The sequence below is a fragment of the Podarcis raffonei genome, chromosome Z (assembly GCF_027172205.1).
Source record: "Podarcis raffonei isolate rPodRaf1 chromosome Z, rPodRaf1.pri, whole genome shotgun sequence".
NCBI lineage: Eukaryota > Metazoa > Chordata > Lepidosauria > Squamata > Lacertidae > Podarcis > Podarcis raffonei.
Window position 1 is genome coordinate 13,111,257 of NC_070621.1, and position 18,296 is coordinate 13,129,552.

Here is an 18,296-nt window from a genome sequence, read left to right on the forward strand (position 1 = left end):
TCACAATGTTGAAAACCAGACATTGCCCAGCCCTAGCAAGCAGTAACCCCCAGTTAGGCACAAGAACATCTGGAAACAGTCAGTTGCCTTAATGATTATCAGCACTTTAAAAAAAATATTGTTTTAACGGTGCACACTGCTTTTATGTTTTATGATATGGCAATATATAAATATTTGTATAAATAAATAGTAATGGAAAACAATAATTATGCTTGTACTCAAGACTGACTGGCCAGGACTGTAGAAACCCCAGCAGTTGAGGCTCACTGTGCCAGATTGTCTCCAAGTTGCAGAACAGAGGAAGGCAGCCAACTCCTTTTGCTGCACATGAGGTGGCAAGATGCCAGTTTCACTCAGAGCAGAGCCAAGTCCTGCCCCCTTGCATTGAGCAGTCAGGAAGTGCATCCCTAGGAAGAGCCAAGTTCCTGGAGAGCATTGGAGTGACAGGTCTAATTCTTGCTTCTTCAGAAGGCAGTCCTTTGGGAGGAACAAACTCACTCAAGCTAGACACACAATTAAAACTAGCTCTGGACAGTCTGTCCAACCATGGTTAAGAGAGAGATCAATCAGGGTTTCATCTGTACCAGACCAGAGCATAACAAGGCCCATGCAAATATGATTTCAGAGGCTCCAAGATCTACGCTGCTAAAAAAGCTCTCCAAATAGTTTTGGGTATATCCCTCTCTGCCAAACCTCTTCCATACAGGTGAGAGAGTTACTCTGTTCTATGGAGGAAAAGCAGGATATAATACAAATACATACAGGTTTGATACCAATATAACTAATCCTCCCACTCTGCAATTTAAATGAGCTTTCATGGTTTGCACAAGAAAGCTGTATACATATGGCTATACATCTCAGAATCTATATTGGGGATCAAATATCTGACCTAGATGCAAGGAGGTTTGTAGTCATGTTGGCAAATCCATGCATTCCCCCTCACCCACTTACACATGCTGCAAAGCAATACACCACCACCTCTAATCTGTCAATGGCTGCATTTGCACATAACAGTGAGCCAAGAAGATTGGTGTAATAAACCATACTGTGCACAGGTCTCCATGCTAATGTACTCAGTCCAACTGATCCTGCTTCACTCTTCTCTTGGAGGAAAGGAGTTAGCTTAGTGCTGCACCCAAACCCAGACCAGTGGTTACTTTCTCTCTAGTAGGTTACGACTGTTAGCAAGACTGAAAACTACGGTTTACCAATAGCTAATAGACAGGGGCTAGTTAAGGAGGAACCAACTACAACCCCAGGTTTGGACACAATGAAATTATCAGTGCATTTACTCATTTCTGACAAAAGCAGAGTCAGTCAGGAGTGACTGGGCACTTGGTTTATTAAGCCAAGCTACATGGCTTACTATAACACGCAATAGTGGCTAAGGCAGTTGAAACATAACACTTCCCTTGCAACCTATTCCATGTCTTCTGTGCAAATCTATGATAACTGTTTTCTCTCATTTATGTTTTCATGGCTAAGTGCTTAGAGGCAGTGTTCCCTTGACTACCAGATGGTAGATATGACCAGGGGAAAACTATAATCTTATCACCCTGCTCATGAGCTTCGTAAAGTCACCTAGACGGTTGATTCCAGACTGCAACATTGGCAGTCTGATCCACTTTAGTCTGATCCACTAGGACTGCTCTTCATTTTTATTTTTATTTTTATTTTTTTTGGTCACCATCCTGAAAGCACAACATGGGCAACATGGGACTTTTTGGAGTGAACACCACCACCACCCATCACAAATTATAGACACATCCAATACTTGCTGTTCCACCAAGGTATTTGTTGCCCTATCCTACTCTACATCTCAGGAAAGCAGAATACAGTCATACCTCGGAAGTCGAACAGAATTTGTCCCGGAAGCCCGTTCAACTTCTGAAACATTTGACTTCCAAATTGTGGCTTCTGATTGGCTGAAGGAAGCTCCTGCAGTCAATCAGAAGCTGCAGAAGCCTTGTCAGATGTTCAGCTTCCAAAAGAATGTTCAAAAACTGAAACACTCACTTCCAGTTTTCGATCATTTGGGAGCCGGAATGTTTGACTCCCAAGGTGTTTGGGAGCCGAGGTACAACTGTACTGTGGTCTGCTCTTACAGTAGAAGTCGAAATGGACTCCTTCACGGGACATAAACTTCAAGGTAGCATTTATTTTGGCAGCAAGTTCACATACTTTAGATACAAAGACGTCCACTCAACCTTGTTTGCTTGTTTTTGCCCGTGCATAGTCGCCTCTGGCTGTTCAAATGAACCGTGCTCAACACAAAGGGGGCAGAATGCAGGTTAAGGAGAAATGAAATGTTTTAAGGCAGAGAGGGAAAGCCTGTGATCTTGCAGGTGCTGCTGAACTCCAAATCCCACCAGTCTTCAGCTAACAGATCAAGATCAGGGATTAGGTATGCTGCAGTCCATCAACATCAGAAGGGCCACAGGTTCCTCATTCCTATCCTTAGAACAGGCATCCCCAAACTCGGCCCTCCAGCTGTTTTGGGACTACAACTCCCATCATCACTAGCTAACAGGACCCGTGGTCAGGGGTGATGGGAGTTGTAGTCCCAAAACAACTGGAGGGTCGAGTTTGGGGATGCCTGCCTTAGAACAAGGCAAGGCAGAGGGGTCTGGTCGGTTTCTGGTTTCCCAGACAAGCAGCAATAAATGACGCTAGTTCTAAGACAGGGAACCCTTTTCAACCCACATGAACACTGATTTCACCTTTGTACAGTAGGTTTCTTTCTACACCCCCCAGCAGTTGCCCAGTGTATGGCTCTGCTTCCTTGTGGACCACATCAGTGAGGCCAAGAGGTGGGTCTTGTCCTCTGGGCAGCCCAAAACCTCCATACACAGTGCCCAAGCTTAAGCTCTGGAAAGGTCATATTGGTGTTGCTAACACTGCAGAAACAATGCAGGAGGCAACTGCTACAAGTTACCAGTTTCTACAGTCACAGCTGGCGCTGTGATTCTCCAGTGGTTTGACCACCCCCAGAGGCACACTCCATTGTCTCTCAAAACATATACTGTAGATGCCAACAATATCACACACCCCTCTACGTTCTCCAGGCAAGGAAGCAGCATTATCAGAGTTCAGGGACACATTCTAGTCATGCAAAGTAGGTAACAAAGCAAGACTGGGAAGGGGTATAGACTGGGGAGAAGGGAGCAGGTGTTGCTTAGAAAGAGTCCAGAGGGCCAAATAGCAAAGTGGTCCTAGGCATTTCAGCACCTGAGGCAAAACTTCCCACTGCCAGATTCCCCCCCCCCCAGCAGTGGGGCTTTGCTATTGGCTCCTCCCTTCAGGAGAAGTTGCTACAAAGCTGCACCACACCGCTGGGCAAGAGAACAGTTCTCCTCCCACCCATCAGCAAAGCTAGGTGGCAGAACACCTCCCCTCTTGTTCACTTGGGAGGAGGGGAAGCGTTCTGCAGAGCTTTGCCACCAGCCCTTTAGAGGCCAGGGAGACCAGTAGCAGTCTTCTCTCTCTTCTCCCTTTGACCATCATTGTCCCACCACCAATCCCTGAGCTCTTAGCCTTCTTCCCTTGGGGTTCCCCAGCTGGTTCCTCCCACCATTCTTTTGCATCCAATCCATCTGTGAGACTGGAAGACAGAATGTGAAGAGGCGTAAGGAGAGTTTCACTACTTGAAGTTTCAAAAGGTTGATGCCAAGAGCTTTCTGCCAGAGACCAGAGTCCCCAAGACTTGCAAGATGAACTCCTCAATCTCTCAAAGAGCCATCAGTTGTCATTGTTTGTTATGATTCTACAAATGGACTTCCTCTAGACAGGTGCATGGAGACACCCACCATTTCAGTGAGTGCTGGATCAAAGGCACCAATACCTCTTGATTCAGACTGCTAATTATCTAAAGTCAAATCAAATATCTTTATTGCCATAAAACAGATTCAAAACAAGATACAGTTAAAACAACCAACCAGCAGGCGAAAGAGACCGAGGTAGACATTTTGTTATGTCTAGAGCATGATGGTCTTTGATTCTTGAGACCTCCGAGAGAAACTTTGCCATAGTCAGTGTAATATCATTTGACCTATCCTCCAGAAGGTATTTAATATGGGAGACTTCAGATTTTTCTGGCAGATTTGCTAGTAAGGGTTTGATCAATTGATCCTTTGCTTGCTCATCTAAGGCTGAAAACCTGGGGTGGGTGGAGCTCTGGAGTGAGACCTCACTCATTAGATAGTGTTGATGGTTGAAATCCTAATTCCAAGGGGAGCTGACAGCGATTAAAGGCAAGACTAGGAACAGCTAGAAGCCTGATAAAAGTTTGCATCTCTGGGAAGTGGAAAAGATATTGAAATGTTCCAGGCAACTCTTTTTTAGGTTTAAGAAAACCATGATGTTGCAGATCATCTAGGTAAGGATGTACGTATGTTCCTGCCCCGGTGCCACTAAACCATGGGAAGGCAAACTAAGGCCCAGGGCTGGATCTGACCCAATCATTCTAAATCTGGCCCGCGGAGATGGTCTGGGAATCAGCGTGTTTTTACATGAGTAGAACGTGTGCTTTTATCTAAAATGCATCTATGGGTTATTTATGGGGCATAGGAATTTGTTCAGCCCCCCAAAAAATATAGTCCAGCCCCCCCAAGGTCTGAGGGACAGTGGACCAGCCCCTGCTGAAAAAGTTTGCTGACCCCTGCAATAAACCTCGGTAAATCTCCTTGGAGATGAAGAGAGGCCAAAGGTTAAGTCTTGGAAGTGGAACCGTTAGGTCTCATACATGAAGCACCAATATCTCCTGCTTATGGGAATATAAAAATACGTGGGGAGACCATTGGCATCTATATATCTCACCAAAACTTAAGACATACAAGAATTGACTTTAAAGTCTCCATTCTGCATTTGTGTTTGGCGAAGGAATGGTTGGCAGGTTTGAGACAGAGAATTGTGCATGTTTCCCTGTTATTACTTTTTTTGAGCAGCTAACACCACTGGGTGGGGGAATGGGACTCTGACCTCTCTGTTTTGAGGAAACTGGCTCTATGACGTGGATCTTGAGAAGAGGCATAATGTCAATTGCATTCCTTTGATGTATAACAGGATTGAGAGACAGGGGAACTGACACTCCCCCCCATTCTTTGAATTCCAAAGCACAGCGTGGTACTGATGTCAAGGGTTCCAGCAATTAGAAGGTGCTAAGAATCGGACATGGGGGCAGGAGGGAGGAATAAAATTGACCACCCAACACATTTTCCACAGAAGGCAGAGTCAGGCGGAGATAGGCTGCTGGGAGTGCAAATAATGTCAAAGCTTGGGTTTGCCCCCCCCCCCAATTACTGCTGCTGCCATATGGGATTGAAATCACTTGCAAGAGCAGGTGGACTTGGAGGAATCAAAGGATTTAGCCTGCTTACAGCTTTTCTTACTCCAGACCAACAGGACCTAGCCCAAAGCTGGCTGTTCTCCTCCCCAGAAAGGAGATTCAAGCAGGCTGGCAAAGGAGGAATGAAGCAATTTGTCCCTCCACCAGCAGTTGATTTCACTTGCCTACATGGAATTCCTGGTCACTTTTGATCACCAGTGAATGGTTCAAAAAACAAGACTGCTTTAGTTCTGCAGAATGCTGCCTTACACTCTTACAGTGAGTCAAGACTTTGGTCCATCTAGCTCAGTACTGTCTGCACTCACTAGCTCTCAAGGATTTCAGAGAGGGTTCTTTCCCAATCGTACGGAGAGATGCTGGTAATTGAACCTGGGACCTTTTGGATGCAAAGCAGCTGCCCTACCACTATTACCCTGAGAAGACGGTTCCAAAGCTGCACTCTTGCTGCTGAAAAAAGCCGCAGCAGGTTTTACTCCAGAAAGAGATGGAAGCAGCACATACCTTTTTAAAAACTGGAAATTCTTAAGGAAGAAAATGTGCTCACAGATAGGATTGGCTCACTAGCTCCTCGTCTGGATGCTTCCACCTCTTCTCCTTCCAGATTTTAGTTTATTGGAATAAGAACACACAAACACACACCACACTTCAATTCTTCGTTGCCAAAACAAGGCTCCTTTTTGCTTGGCTGCTGCCAAGAGCAGATCCCACCCTTTGTAGTTCTGGCAGAGCTGATAGAAGGAGCTGGAACCAAATGCCAGAATAACTTGATATTTCAGTTCAAATGTCAGTCACTTTGCAACAACTTACCCAAGGCAAGCAGAGGGACAGTGGGGGATAAAGGAGGAAGAGTTATCTCACTTCCGAAAAAAGTTTTCTCTTGCCACTACTCTCCCCTGAAAGCAGATGCAACATAGAGCATTTCCAATCATTCATGCCACAGTCAGAGATGTGAAGATCCAAGCATTACACAATCAGGTTTATCTTGGGTCACAAAATGCACTCTAGGTCTCCAACAGTGACAGTTTCTGCCTGTATGATAGCTAAGAGCTAAGAGCAACTCTCATGGATTTTGCCTGCTAAAATCGGCAGTAAGATGGCACTGGAAGTCAGCAGCTGGAAGCCCCAGGGTCAAATGCAGCCCCCTTCAGTATCTTGAGCTGTCTCATCCCAAGTGCAGCTTAAGGATAGTCTGGTGCCTTATGCTCCATCTCAACCATTGAGATCCGCTTATGCAGAACTTTGGGTGGTTTCCTATGCCACTGACATTTGGTTGACCTTCACTAGGGACCAAGCCCAGCTGTCAGGCACCTGGGAACTGGGCAGCAGAAGCCTGCTTTCTTTTGCCAATGCACAATCTGCACTTTGCACTTTAAGGCTCCCAGTTGCACATAGGAATCTGTTGCTCCACCTGCCTCATACCTGATGTCACATAAAATATGGGGCAAGCGGGCGTGTTTTGGGGAAGGAAATTACAGGCGATATTTGAACCCCTGGTGGGCACAGGGTTCCCCACCCCTCTTCTAAAGGGAAACAGGAAAGAGGAGAGCACTCAATAGTGATATGCTGCGGAAACAAGATGAGAAGTCCTAACGGTACAAAATGACGACAGTGAAGAAGAAAAATCAAAAGATGCACAGGTTTCAAACTTGCACATTCTTTAGAGAAATTCTAAATACCCTTGCCATAATGTTCCTGTGTGCCTATTAATAATGAGAATATGAGAGTTTGTCCTTTCTTTCTCTCTCTCTTGGCTTTGCAGGTTAACTTTCCAAGTCTAGAGAATGGAAAGCTACGAGTATGCCAATGAAGAACAAATGCTGTTCCTTCCAGGAGTCAAAACATACAATTTTCCTGAGAATATGGAAGCTCAAAGTGCATATGTATTTGAGTCCCCTCACACCAACAATATTCTTTTCCTTGCTGACTCCAAGGCAAAGATGGTGAGCTGCTCTATTATTGGATGCCACTTTATTTTCCAGGACAATAGTACAGTATATTTCACTCGTTGAATGTTTGCCCAGAGTGAGTACTTGGGCTCTGTTAAAAAAAGGGGGGGGTGCCAAATAGCAAGGAAGGTTTCACTGTTTCAGAATACACGAACTCAGGTCTGGTTGAGGCATTACATACCACACACCTCAAAAGTGATGTATCACTGAAGTGTGGAATTTCTCAAAGTTTTGAAAAAATACACCAGCACTAACCCTCTCTCTGTGAAAGCATGGGGAATGGTTGTTGTTTTTTTTAAAAAACCACAGGTTGATTTACAAGCTGTAGGGCTGCCAGTTTAAAGAAGAGTTTGCAGCTTAGTGATAGATCATCTGCTTGTCATGCAAAAGGAAATAGATTCAATCCTGACATATCCAGTTAGAGCTTGGAGAGATCCCAGTTTTAAATCTTTTGAGAGCCATTGCCAGTCAGTGTAGACTGCTGAGCTAGATAGACCAAAGATCTGACTCTGTGTAAGGCAGCTTCCAGCATTCCTGTTTAATTCAACCTCTGTATTCAGAACCATGAGAAGTAGAATCTTGATTTATTTTTAAATGAAATGCAGCAACAGAGTACATGATTTGCACACAGAAGATCATAGATTCAATCCCTGGTATCTCAGGGTATGGCTAGGAGAGAACCCCGTCTGACACCCTGGAGAGCTAATGACAGTTAGTGTAGACAATACTGAAATAGATGGACTTACGGTTTGACACATTATACAGTAAAGGCAGCTTCCTTTGTTGTCATGTGTCAGATAAGTTGGTTCTACAGGGCCAGATATAACGAGCTGGCTACCCTTCTCACAATGGATGAAGACTATCATGGGTGAAAACTATCTGGGACAGTTCTAGGGTAGAGAGAGCCCAGGCAAAGTACCCAGTGGTGGACCCCTCCTGCCTGAGCCACAGGTCAACAACATCTGGAGAGCCAAAGGTTCCCCACACCTGGTATACACCTTAGACTGAATTCTAATCTACACTCAGCAGAACAAGTAAAAATATATATTTCTTAATCTTTTTTTAAAAATTCAAGAGTATTTCAAAATAACCAGGTTTAATTTTTGCAAAACATGTTAAAAGTACATACTTGCAACATCTAAAAACTGAATCACATATGACTCTGAGGTCCAACAAATTCCTTCATTGCCTCACTGACAATTTCATTTCCCTAAAGGTGGCAGTACCAACAAGGGGTTCATCTATCTTGGACCTGGTCCTCACCAATGGAGAGGAACTGATTGATGAAGTGGAAGTACTCAAGAAACTTGGGAGGAAGTGATCATGTCCTCCTGGGTTTCATGATACAGAGGCAAGGAAAAACTGAGTGTAGTCAGACATGAACTCTGGACTTTAGGAAGGTCAATTTCAAAAGGCTTAAGGAGCCACTGAGTGAAATCCCATAGAAATACTCAATGAATAGGGAATCCAAGATGGATGGGATTTTCTTACGGATGAAATATTGAAGGCCCAAATGCAGACAATTACAACAAAAAAGAAAAGTGGGAGACATCTAAAGAAACCAGTGTGGCTGCATAAGGAGCTTAAAGATGAGCTGAGATTTAAGAAGGGCATGTATAAGAAATGGAAGAAAGAAGAAATCACAAAGGAAGAATATACAGAAGTAGTCAACAGCTGCAGGAAGGTGAGGCAGGCCCAAACTCAGAATGAACTGAAGCTTGCAAGACAGATTAAAAATAACTACGTTTCTTTGGCTATATTCAAAGCAAGAGGAAGAGCAAGCAAGTAGTAGATCCTCTGTGTGGGAAGATGGAGAAACGCTATTGGGTGACAGAGTGAGGGTGGAACTGCTCAATACCTACTTTACCCCTGTCTTCACCCAAAAGGAAAGCAGTGCCCAACCTGGTGATAACAGAATAAATGATGTAAAAAGGGAGCTGCAGCCCAAGCAAGAAAAAGAGGTGGTAAGGGAACACCCAGCTACTTTCAAAGAATTCAAATCTCTAGGACCTGATGATCTGCACCCAAGGGTACTAAAGGAGCTTGCAGATGTAATATCAGAGCCTCTGTTTATAATCTTTGAGAATTTCTGGAGGACAGGGAAGGTTTCTGTTCCTGGAGGCAGGCAAATATTGTCCCCATCTTCAAAAAGGAGAGAAAAGAAGACTCAGGTAACTACCAACCATGAGATTGACATTGATACCAGGAAAGGTCCTAGAACAGATAATTCAAGAGTTGGTCTGTGAGCTCTTAGAAAAGGATGCTGTGATTACGAAAATTCAGCATTGGTTTCTCAAAAACAAGTCATACCACACAAAACTCTTTTTTTTTCTTTTTCTTTTTTGATGGGAGTTACAAGCTTGGTGGATCAGGGGAATTCTGTGGACACAGTGTATGTATCTTGACTTTATTAAGGCTTTTTACAGAGTCCCATATATTCTTGCAAGGAAGCTGGTAAAATGAGGGTTAGACGAGGTAACTGTTAGGTGGATTTGTAGTTGGTTGTCTGACCAAATCCAATGAGTGCTCCCTAATGGTTCCTCGTCATCCTGAAAAAAAGTGTCAAGCAGGGTGTCACAGCCTACCTAGTGGCAGTGAAGGCAGCAAAGAAGGCATATATTGCTGCCTCCATTGCATCCTCATTATGTCATCTGGCAGAGCTTTTCCAAGTTGTACAGGGCCTTTTGTCTGGAGCACAATCTAGTCCTGTTGTGTTGGATTAGTTTTAGTTGGTAAGGCTTGAGGAGGTAGACAAGGTGCCTTCTCTGCAGTGGTTCCCCGTCTGTGGAATGCTCTCCCAAGCGAAGTTCGCCTGGCGCCTTCATTATACACCTTTAGGCGCCATTATTGTTCAACATCTTTATAAATGACTTGGAATTGAGGTGGTGCTCATCAAATGACAACAAACTGGGAGGGTAGTGCCCCAGAAGACAGAATCAAGATTCAAAATGGTTTAAACAGATTGGAGAACTAGGCCCAAAGTAACAAAATAAATTTCATTAGAGACAAATGTAAGGTTCTATACTTAGGCAATAAGAACCAGATGCACAAATATACAATGGGGGACACCTGGCTTACACTGTTCGAAATTAACTAGTCGCCAGTCATTTTGCGACTCAAGAGAGCCATCTAGCAACCAAATTGAGATTTGCTGTCACCTTGTTTGCCAGTGAAATAAATCTCCCCTGCAGAGCAACTGAGCTTTTCCATGCTACTCCCCTGAAGACTTTTGATGTGCTAAAGAGTCTCCAATGTGGCACTGTTTGCATAAGTAAACAAACAACCTGCAAAGCTCTCTTGGGGGTAGGGAGCAGGAGGGGAGATTTAAATCCTAAGCAGGAGACAAAGCAAACTCCCATACAGCCCACCCACCCCCACTGCTCCCTCTGTCTCTTTTTGCTTTTGTTCCACCGTTAATGAGGCACCAGGTTTCAGCTTACTTTATTTGACAATAAGTTTACTTTGTTTGTTTGTGGACATTTCTTTCTTGTCTACATAATGAGGTGCTGGAAGGCTCCTTGGAAGAGGTTTGGGACCTCCTTTCTTCCCCCAATATTTAGTAGAAATATTATGGCATTTTAAAACTTAACACATTTAAACCCATCTCGTTGTCCCATTGGCTGGGACAAGAAAACACTCTTGAGAGGACATGGGCACCCATCAAGGGAGAGGGGGAGGAAGGTGCTTACATTAATCTTTTAATGTTTTAAGAGATTCTCAGATTCTGGATATTTAAAGGAAGGCCTGCAAAATGCACTAACGTTTACACAGCTAGTTTGCCACAGTAAATGTGGCATTCCAGGTACCCAGAACCTTTCATGTAACAGAATTTTAAAGGCTCAGGTATACAGGCAGTCCTGCAAAAAAAAAAAAAAAAGTTATCTTGTGAATGGAGACTACTGCTCAAAAATAATAAATCCCAACCCCATTTGCTTGGATCTATTTCAGTGTAAAAATGGTTAGGATTGTGCTGTTAGGCCTGTTCTTCTAAGAAGTTTGGTTATAACAGGCATATTTAACTGTGACTGCAGTACTTGCTGAAGCTGCGACACATATTGAGCGCGCGCTCTCTCTCTCTTTCTCTCTCTCTCTCACACACACACACATATTTATAAATGCTTACGGTTAGCCACTATTGCTGAGGCTGAGCCCCATTTATGTTTGTGGTGTCAAATTAAGAACTGCTATTAAAAATGTGTTATTAACAACCTGTCACTGATATGAATTGTGTATTGGTTTATGTGCTTCAAAAAAATAAATAGAAAGTGCTGCTGCAATTTGGGGGAGGGTGTGACAAGCCATTCTGCTTTTACCCGTGTAACCCAGGTTCCAGGAGCCATTTGGCTCCTAGCTTTTCTATCTCAGTTTCTAACACTTCTGGCTTACTAGTACTACATGTGAATCAGATCTAGGAGTCTTAATGGACCACAAGCTTAAGTCAACAGTGTAATGCAGCAGCAAAAAATACTAATGCTATTCTAGACTGCATCAACAGAAGTATAGTGTCCAGATCAAGTGATAGTACCACTCTATTCTGCTTTGGTCAGCCCAACCAGATGATCAAGGGTCTGGAAAGAAAGCCTTATGAGGAATGGTTGAAAGAATTGGTAAATTTAGCCTGAATAAAAGGAGACTGAGGGGAGATATGATAACCATCTTCAAATATCTTAAGGGTTGTCACATGGAAGAGGGAACAAGCTTGTTTTATCCAGCTCCAAAGGGTAGGACATGAATCAATGGCTTCAAGAAGTTACAAAATACGAGAAAAAAGATTCCGATTAAACATCAGGAAGAACTTTATGACAGTAAAAGCTGACTGACAATGGAACAGACTCCCTCGGGAGATGGTGGACTCTCCTTCCTTAGAGGTTTTTAAACAGAGGTTGTATGGCCATCTGTCAGGGATGCTTTAGTTGAGATTCCTGCAATGCAGGGGGTTGGACTAGATGACCCTTCGGGTCCCTTCCAACTCTACAATTCTATAACTATTGCTCTACCATTGAGATTTTTCACACCACCAACATCCTATAATGCACTGCAGGTGAGCTACATGGCCAGAAGTTCAGGATTATGATCTTAGGCTGTACAAAAGCTCAATTAGTTGCACATCAGGCAATATACAAATTTCAGAATGGGAAACCTGACCAGGTACAGAAAAACAGAGCCCAGTGTCTTAGGAGAACTCCAGAATACAGACCTGCCTGCATTCCCATGTAATTCACTGGGCAATCTGTTTTCTCACAACAGAATTCACAAGATGGCCTCTTGGAGTTCTGCTTGGGCCACATGTAAATGGGACCAAACCTCAAAACTATAAATTGCACCTGCAAAACTACAGGAAGTTCATCTCAGTTCTTGGAGCACCAGCACAGCACAGCTCCCAATAGTCATAATCTTAACAATTTTGCCCAAAGAGAATTTTCAACCTGAAGAAGAAGAAGAAGAAGAGGAGTTTGGATTTGATATCCCGCCTTTCACTCCCTTTAAGGAGTCTCAAAGAGGCTAACATTCTCCTTTCAGTGCTGTCTTCCCTGACAGTGCTGGAAAACTGCTAGTAACATTACACAGCAAACACTTGAAAGAAAATAAGATGCAGAAACCCGAGCCACTTGTAGAATTAATAATGCCATCAAGCAGAGGTAGGTGAAGGAGCCAGAGAAGGAGAGTGGCAGCTAGGAATCCATGCAAAACATCTGCTTAATAATAAAACCTTCAAAAAGCATCTACTGCATTTCCCCCCACCCCATTGCTGCCTCCTCCTCCTCCAGAGGAGTCACAGTGTGTGCTCTCTCTCTCTCTCTCACACACACACGCACACACACACACGCACCTGCAAAGCCTTCGGGATTCCCTTTGCTTTCTACACCTTTGTGGATACACAGAGAGAGCATCCTGCTCAAATGGCGGTGGGGTGGGAGGGAACACAAACCTGCTACCTAAAGCTCTTCAGCTATGGCAGAGCACTCCAGGAATGCAAGGCAAGGTCTCCTGACAAATAGCAGAGACTAGGGGGGAGGGGGGTTGCAAACTTCTCAAGCCTTTCCACAGCATACACTGCCCAACAGACTTTCCTACCACAGTTCACAACAGCATGCATCACACACAATTTTTTCAGGTAATATTTTTCAGCCATTGCCCACAGCTGCCTCTCTTCTTCTTCTTTTGCAAAGCAATACAGACACCAACAAAAAGGGCAAGTCTGTGAGTGCAGCCAGCCAGCAGACCAGCGCTCAGCAGAGAGCTCACATAGGAAGTGTTGATTCACATGCATGCATGCAAGGAGCTGATGTCATTTCAGTAACTGGGGTGGAAGGTATGTTTTTCCAGCAGTAGGTAAGGGGAGGGGGGGAAGGAGACTCCAGAACACTCAAGAGTCTTACATGCCAGAGGCTGTTTACAACACGTATTTTAAAAGGGGGGGGCAGATAAAACCTGTGGAATAAGCCCAATGCTACACACCAGGGAGTGATACTTTGGTACAGAAATTAAAACCCTAGACTGAAGAATGGGAAGCCAACAGGAAGTGCAGCCAATATGACTGCAGTGTACATTTCCAGACAAGGCTCTTCTAAGTCAAAGAGAGATGCAGAAATGAGTGTACATAAACACTGAGAAACACACTCCCTTGAGTGTGTTTTTTTTGGGGGGGGGAAGCATACATCCAAGAAGATGGATTGTTCCCTCTTAAGAGATTCCTCCTCAAGATTTGAGGGGTGAGGCAATTAATAACCTTCCTGTAACTAGCACTAAGTAAAATCTCTCTCTGCAGTTACAACCCCGTTTAGAATTAAGAGCCAGTCAAGGGGTACAGTTCCATCTTTATCTTCTCCAGGGCAACGGCAACAGGAAAATAAACAGAATCTGTTCACCTATCAGTTCAATTTTTCAAACCAATCCCAAACATATTTTCTGTGCCCCTCCCCCACCACCACCACACACACAAACAAACACACACAGACACACACACACACACACACACACACACAAGGCACTACTACAGTAACAGGGAAAGCAAGATCAATAGAGGCTACTGAATCTGTCAGCACTAAATTGGGGAAGGGTCTGGAGGAAAGAGATGCCCATCCTCTTACCTGCTTTTGCGTCTGCGATGGGGCTTCTCTGCCAGGCCTGTGGTTCTGGAGCGGGGGCAGGGAGAGAGAGAAGGCAGTGACAGAGGGCTGCGGGGACAAACAAGGACAGGACGACAACCCCACTCCACCCAAGACGAGCACACATCAACAGCCACCTCCACAATTACAGCTTACACACTTGCCTGCGTTTGACAGAACATTACATTCAAAGACATCTTAAGCACTGGAGAGCAATGGGGATCAATGGGTGCAAAGCAAAAGGCTTCTCTCCTTAGGAGATCTTACAACTCCCACATGAGACAGGTGTTACCCTTATTTGGAGTCTTTTCTTCCCTATACACACAGAAGCAAAGAACAGATCACTTACACCTTTCCTAGCCCACAAGAACATTGCCCCTATTTTGTAGTGACTTTGCTCCAGGTGGCACTGGGTAACAGTCATGCCACCCCCTCTTGAGGACTCCAAGCTCTTTACCCATCAGTGCCCACACCTATTCATAGGTCACTTCACCTTGCACCCAGTGCAACAATATCCCTCCACTCAATATATGTCACACACCTTTGACCCAAAGATGAGCTGTTCCTTGGCCAATGAGACTGACACCTAAAGCAGTATCTTCCACAGCTTGGCACCCATCCTACACCTATTCAAGGTCAACGACAGCCCACCAACCATACCTATGACCCAAATCTTTCTCTTGACCATCACCTTACAACACCACCAGCATCCACATGAAGCCTGTATCTTCAATGGTCCCATCCCAAGCCTCCTGTTCCCACAACATCCTACAAAGCAAACTGTCTATATCCTCTGCACCCCAAATTCAGGATAATTCATTGCATAAATTCCACCTGTCACATACAGTGCACCTATAAGCAACACCCCAAACATTAAACTCTCAATCCAAATCCCTCACAGTACAGTTATTCTAACACCTCAAACACCTCTGCCCCCAACTTCCAACCCCACTCCCCCATATCCAGAGTTCTCATACCACAAATCTCTGAACTAACCACATTGCCCCACTCCCCCATACCTTTCTACCCCAACCCCCCAACTCTTCCCAGCACCCTCATGCTTCTCTAATTCCCAATATTACACAACCCAAACAAACCTCAAAGGCAGCCTCAACCCCTTAAAAATGTACTTCCCTTTCAATTCGGTCTCTACTCACCCTTTATACCCCAAATCCATAAAACAACTCTAACCCTTCTGGTACCTTCTCCCACTTCCTACCCTTGGCTCCTCAACCCCCAATTCTCCCTAGGCTCCAACCCATCACTTCTCTACCAACATCCCTTCATACCCCAAACCCTTCCTAATTCTGCAGACAGACTCCAAATGTGAGGGCCATATTCTCTCATAAGCCACCCTTTTGGGGCAATGTTCCTGTTATGCCTGGGGCCATAGGAAAAAGTGGAATGCAATCATTAACCTACCACACTCTTTTACTTCTAACGCGCACACAACACCCCTCAAAGGAACCTCATCACCCCAAGTCATGCTCCCCCAAGTCATGCACCTCAACCCACATTTTTCCAGACACCCCATAACTCAGCCCCTCAAGGTGAAGGCCTCTCTCATTGCCCATATCCTTCACTCCTTTACCCCTGTTCATGCCTAAGCCAAGCCCCTCCAGCATATAAACCCTCAGCACAGCCCGCAAACCAACTCAACCCCTAATTCACACATCCCATCCAATAGCCCTTCGCCCCTCACGCATCTCATACCCCAAAACTCCTCACTATACCCCTTTTGCCCCAACCCCCCCCATATCAGCCTTCAATTGCCATTCACTCTATAGACCCCAAGCTTTTGGTAACTCTGGACCCCTCCCCATGCCCCCCATGTTAGCATACAATCCCCTAACATAGTCCACAGCTCATGATAATGTTCCACTCCTTACTCTCACGTATCTAACCCCCTCCCACTAGGCAACACCCCTCAAATCAGATGACCCTCCCATACCCCCAAAGCCCTCCCCATACCCACAATACCCCTCCCCATGCCCACTCTCTCCTCCAGCCTCCTCATGCCCAACTCCGGCGCCCCAGACCCTCCCAGTCCATCCATGCTCACCCTTCTCATGCCTCGGACCCCTCGCCATCTCCCTTTCTCAGCTCCCCAACTTCCACACGCCCTGCGCCCCACAAGCTCCCAGCAGACCCTCAAGGCATCGGGAAGCCCTTTCCCCCAACCCCCCCCCGCACCACCCTTTCCCCTCCTCATCCCCACCACGTCCAGACGACCTAGACGCCCCCAATGCACCAGAAATCCCACTGCCCCTCACCATCGCCCCCATCTTACACACGCCAAAAAAAACCTCGCTGGAAGGGACGCTTCTCACAACCAACCCCACACCCGCTCCACCTTCGGCCCCTCCCACGCGTCGCTTACCTGGAGGCCGGGCCGGTGCGGGGCTGGCGAGCCGCCCCTCTCACCATCCGCGCTCCCGAGCGAGGATGGAGCTGCGGCAGCGGCGGCAGCAGCGGCGGCGGCGGAGGCTGCTCGCTCCCTCCCTCCCTCGCTCGCTCTCGGATGGAAGGGAGCGATGCCTCCACCTCAGCCTAACCTGGGCACGGCCTCGCTCGGCCCGCCCCCGCCGCGCCACTCCGGCGCCCTCATTGGCCTCGCGGCCCAGGAGGAAGCGTCCGATTGGCTGGGCTCGCCGCCGCTCTCGCCTCTGAGTCTCCAGGCTCTCGCCCTCAGAAGGCAGAAGCGGGAGGGGGGACGGGGGGGTGAGGGGTGTCACAGAGCGCCATCTTGAGGGCAAAGCGAGGCGTTGCTCTGAAAGGAGAGGCAGATTTAACGTACCCTTCTAATCTGTTTTAACGGGTGGTTTTTTTTCCCTTTCAATTTTGATATCTAACTTTTGATATTTAAAAAAGTTGTTGTAACCCGCCCTGGGACAAGCTGGTGAAGGGCGGGTAATAAATGTATATGATGGAGGTGGTGATGGTGACCATTCCTGCGAACAGCAGGGAGGAATGGCTGAGTGGGATGGATTTGGGATTTTCCATATACAGTATAATATGATATCTTTATAATCATGATATGCTAATATAGTGAACTCAGTTATCCCAAGTGTGAGTCCGTTTGCAGCCGAAACGTAACTCCCATGCACAAGAACAGGCTTGAGGGGGGACCCTCAAATTTTGCAGAAGAATAAAAAAGTATCTGGGGGTTGGGGGTAGAAGAACCCCCAAACAGCACAAAGAGGTGTGAGTATGCTCAGAGGCAGATAATGCTGAGGCATGCACACGTTGGTGGGGGGAAGAAAACCAAGGGGAAGTTGAATGGAGTATCCTGGACCCCTTAGCCATCCCAGATTAAAACCACTGGAAGAAGTAGGGAGAAGTAGGGAGTGATATGTTTAAATTAGATAAGAAAAATTGTTTTTTGGACCAAAGCTCCTCAATCTGAAAAAGAGCTATTGACGAACATGGAAAAATTATTGTCCAAAATGTATAAACTAATATTGTTGTTTAGTCGTGTCCAACTCTTCGTGACCCCATGGACCAGAGCACGCCAGGCACTCCTGTCTTCCACCGCCTCCCACAGTTTGGTCAAACTCATGTTGGTAGCCTCAAGAACACTCTCCAACCATCTCATCCTCTGTCGTCCGCTTCTCCTTGTGCCCTCAATCTTTCCCAACATCAGGGTCTTTTCCAGGGAGTCTTCTCTTCTCATGAGGTGGCCAAAGTACTGGAGCCTCAGCTTCACGATCTGTCCTTCCAGTGAGCACTCAGGGCTGATTTCCTTAAGAATGGAGAGGTTTGATCTTCTTGCAGCCCATGGGACTCTCAAGAGTCTCCTCCAGCACCATAATTCAAAAGCATCAATTCTTCGGCAATCAGCCTTCTTTATGGTCCAGCTCTCACTTCCATACATCACTACTGGGAAAACGATAGCTT

The 18,296-nt window shown here is 45.7% G+C and overlaps 1 protein-coding gene across 1 annotated transcript in view; it reads right to left on the minus strand.

Moving 5' to 3' along the window:
• Positions 1 to 16,944, minus strand: part of SCAI (suppressor of cancer cell invasion) — a 78,140-nt gene extending 61,196 nt beyond the window's left edge. Inside the window, exons 1-2 of the mRNA XM_053374389.1 lie at positions 16,780 to 16,944; positions 14,382 to 14,468 (exon numbers count right to left, since the gene is read on the minus strand). Coding sequence (XP_053230364.1) covers positions 14,382 to 14,468; positions 16,780 to 16,826 — 134 coding nt within the window. The 5' untranslated portion in view covers positions 16,827 to 16,944. The remainder of the gene's footprint in view (positions 1 to 14,381; positions 14,469 to 16,779) is intronic.
• Between the last annotated feature and the right edge of the window lie 1,352 nt (positions 16,945 to 18,296).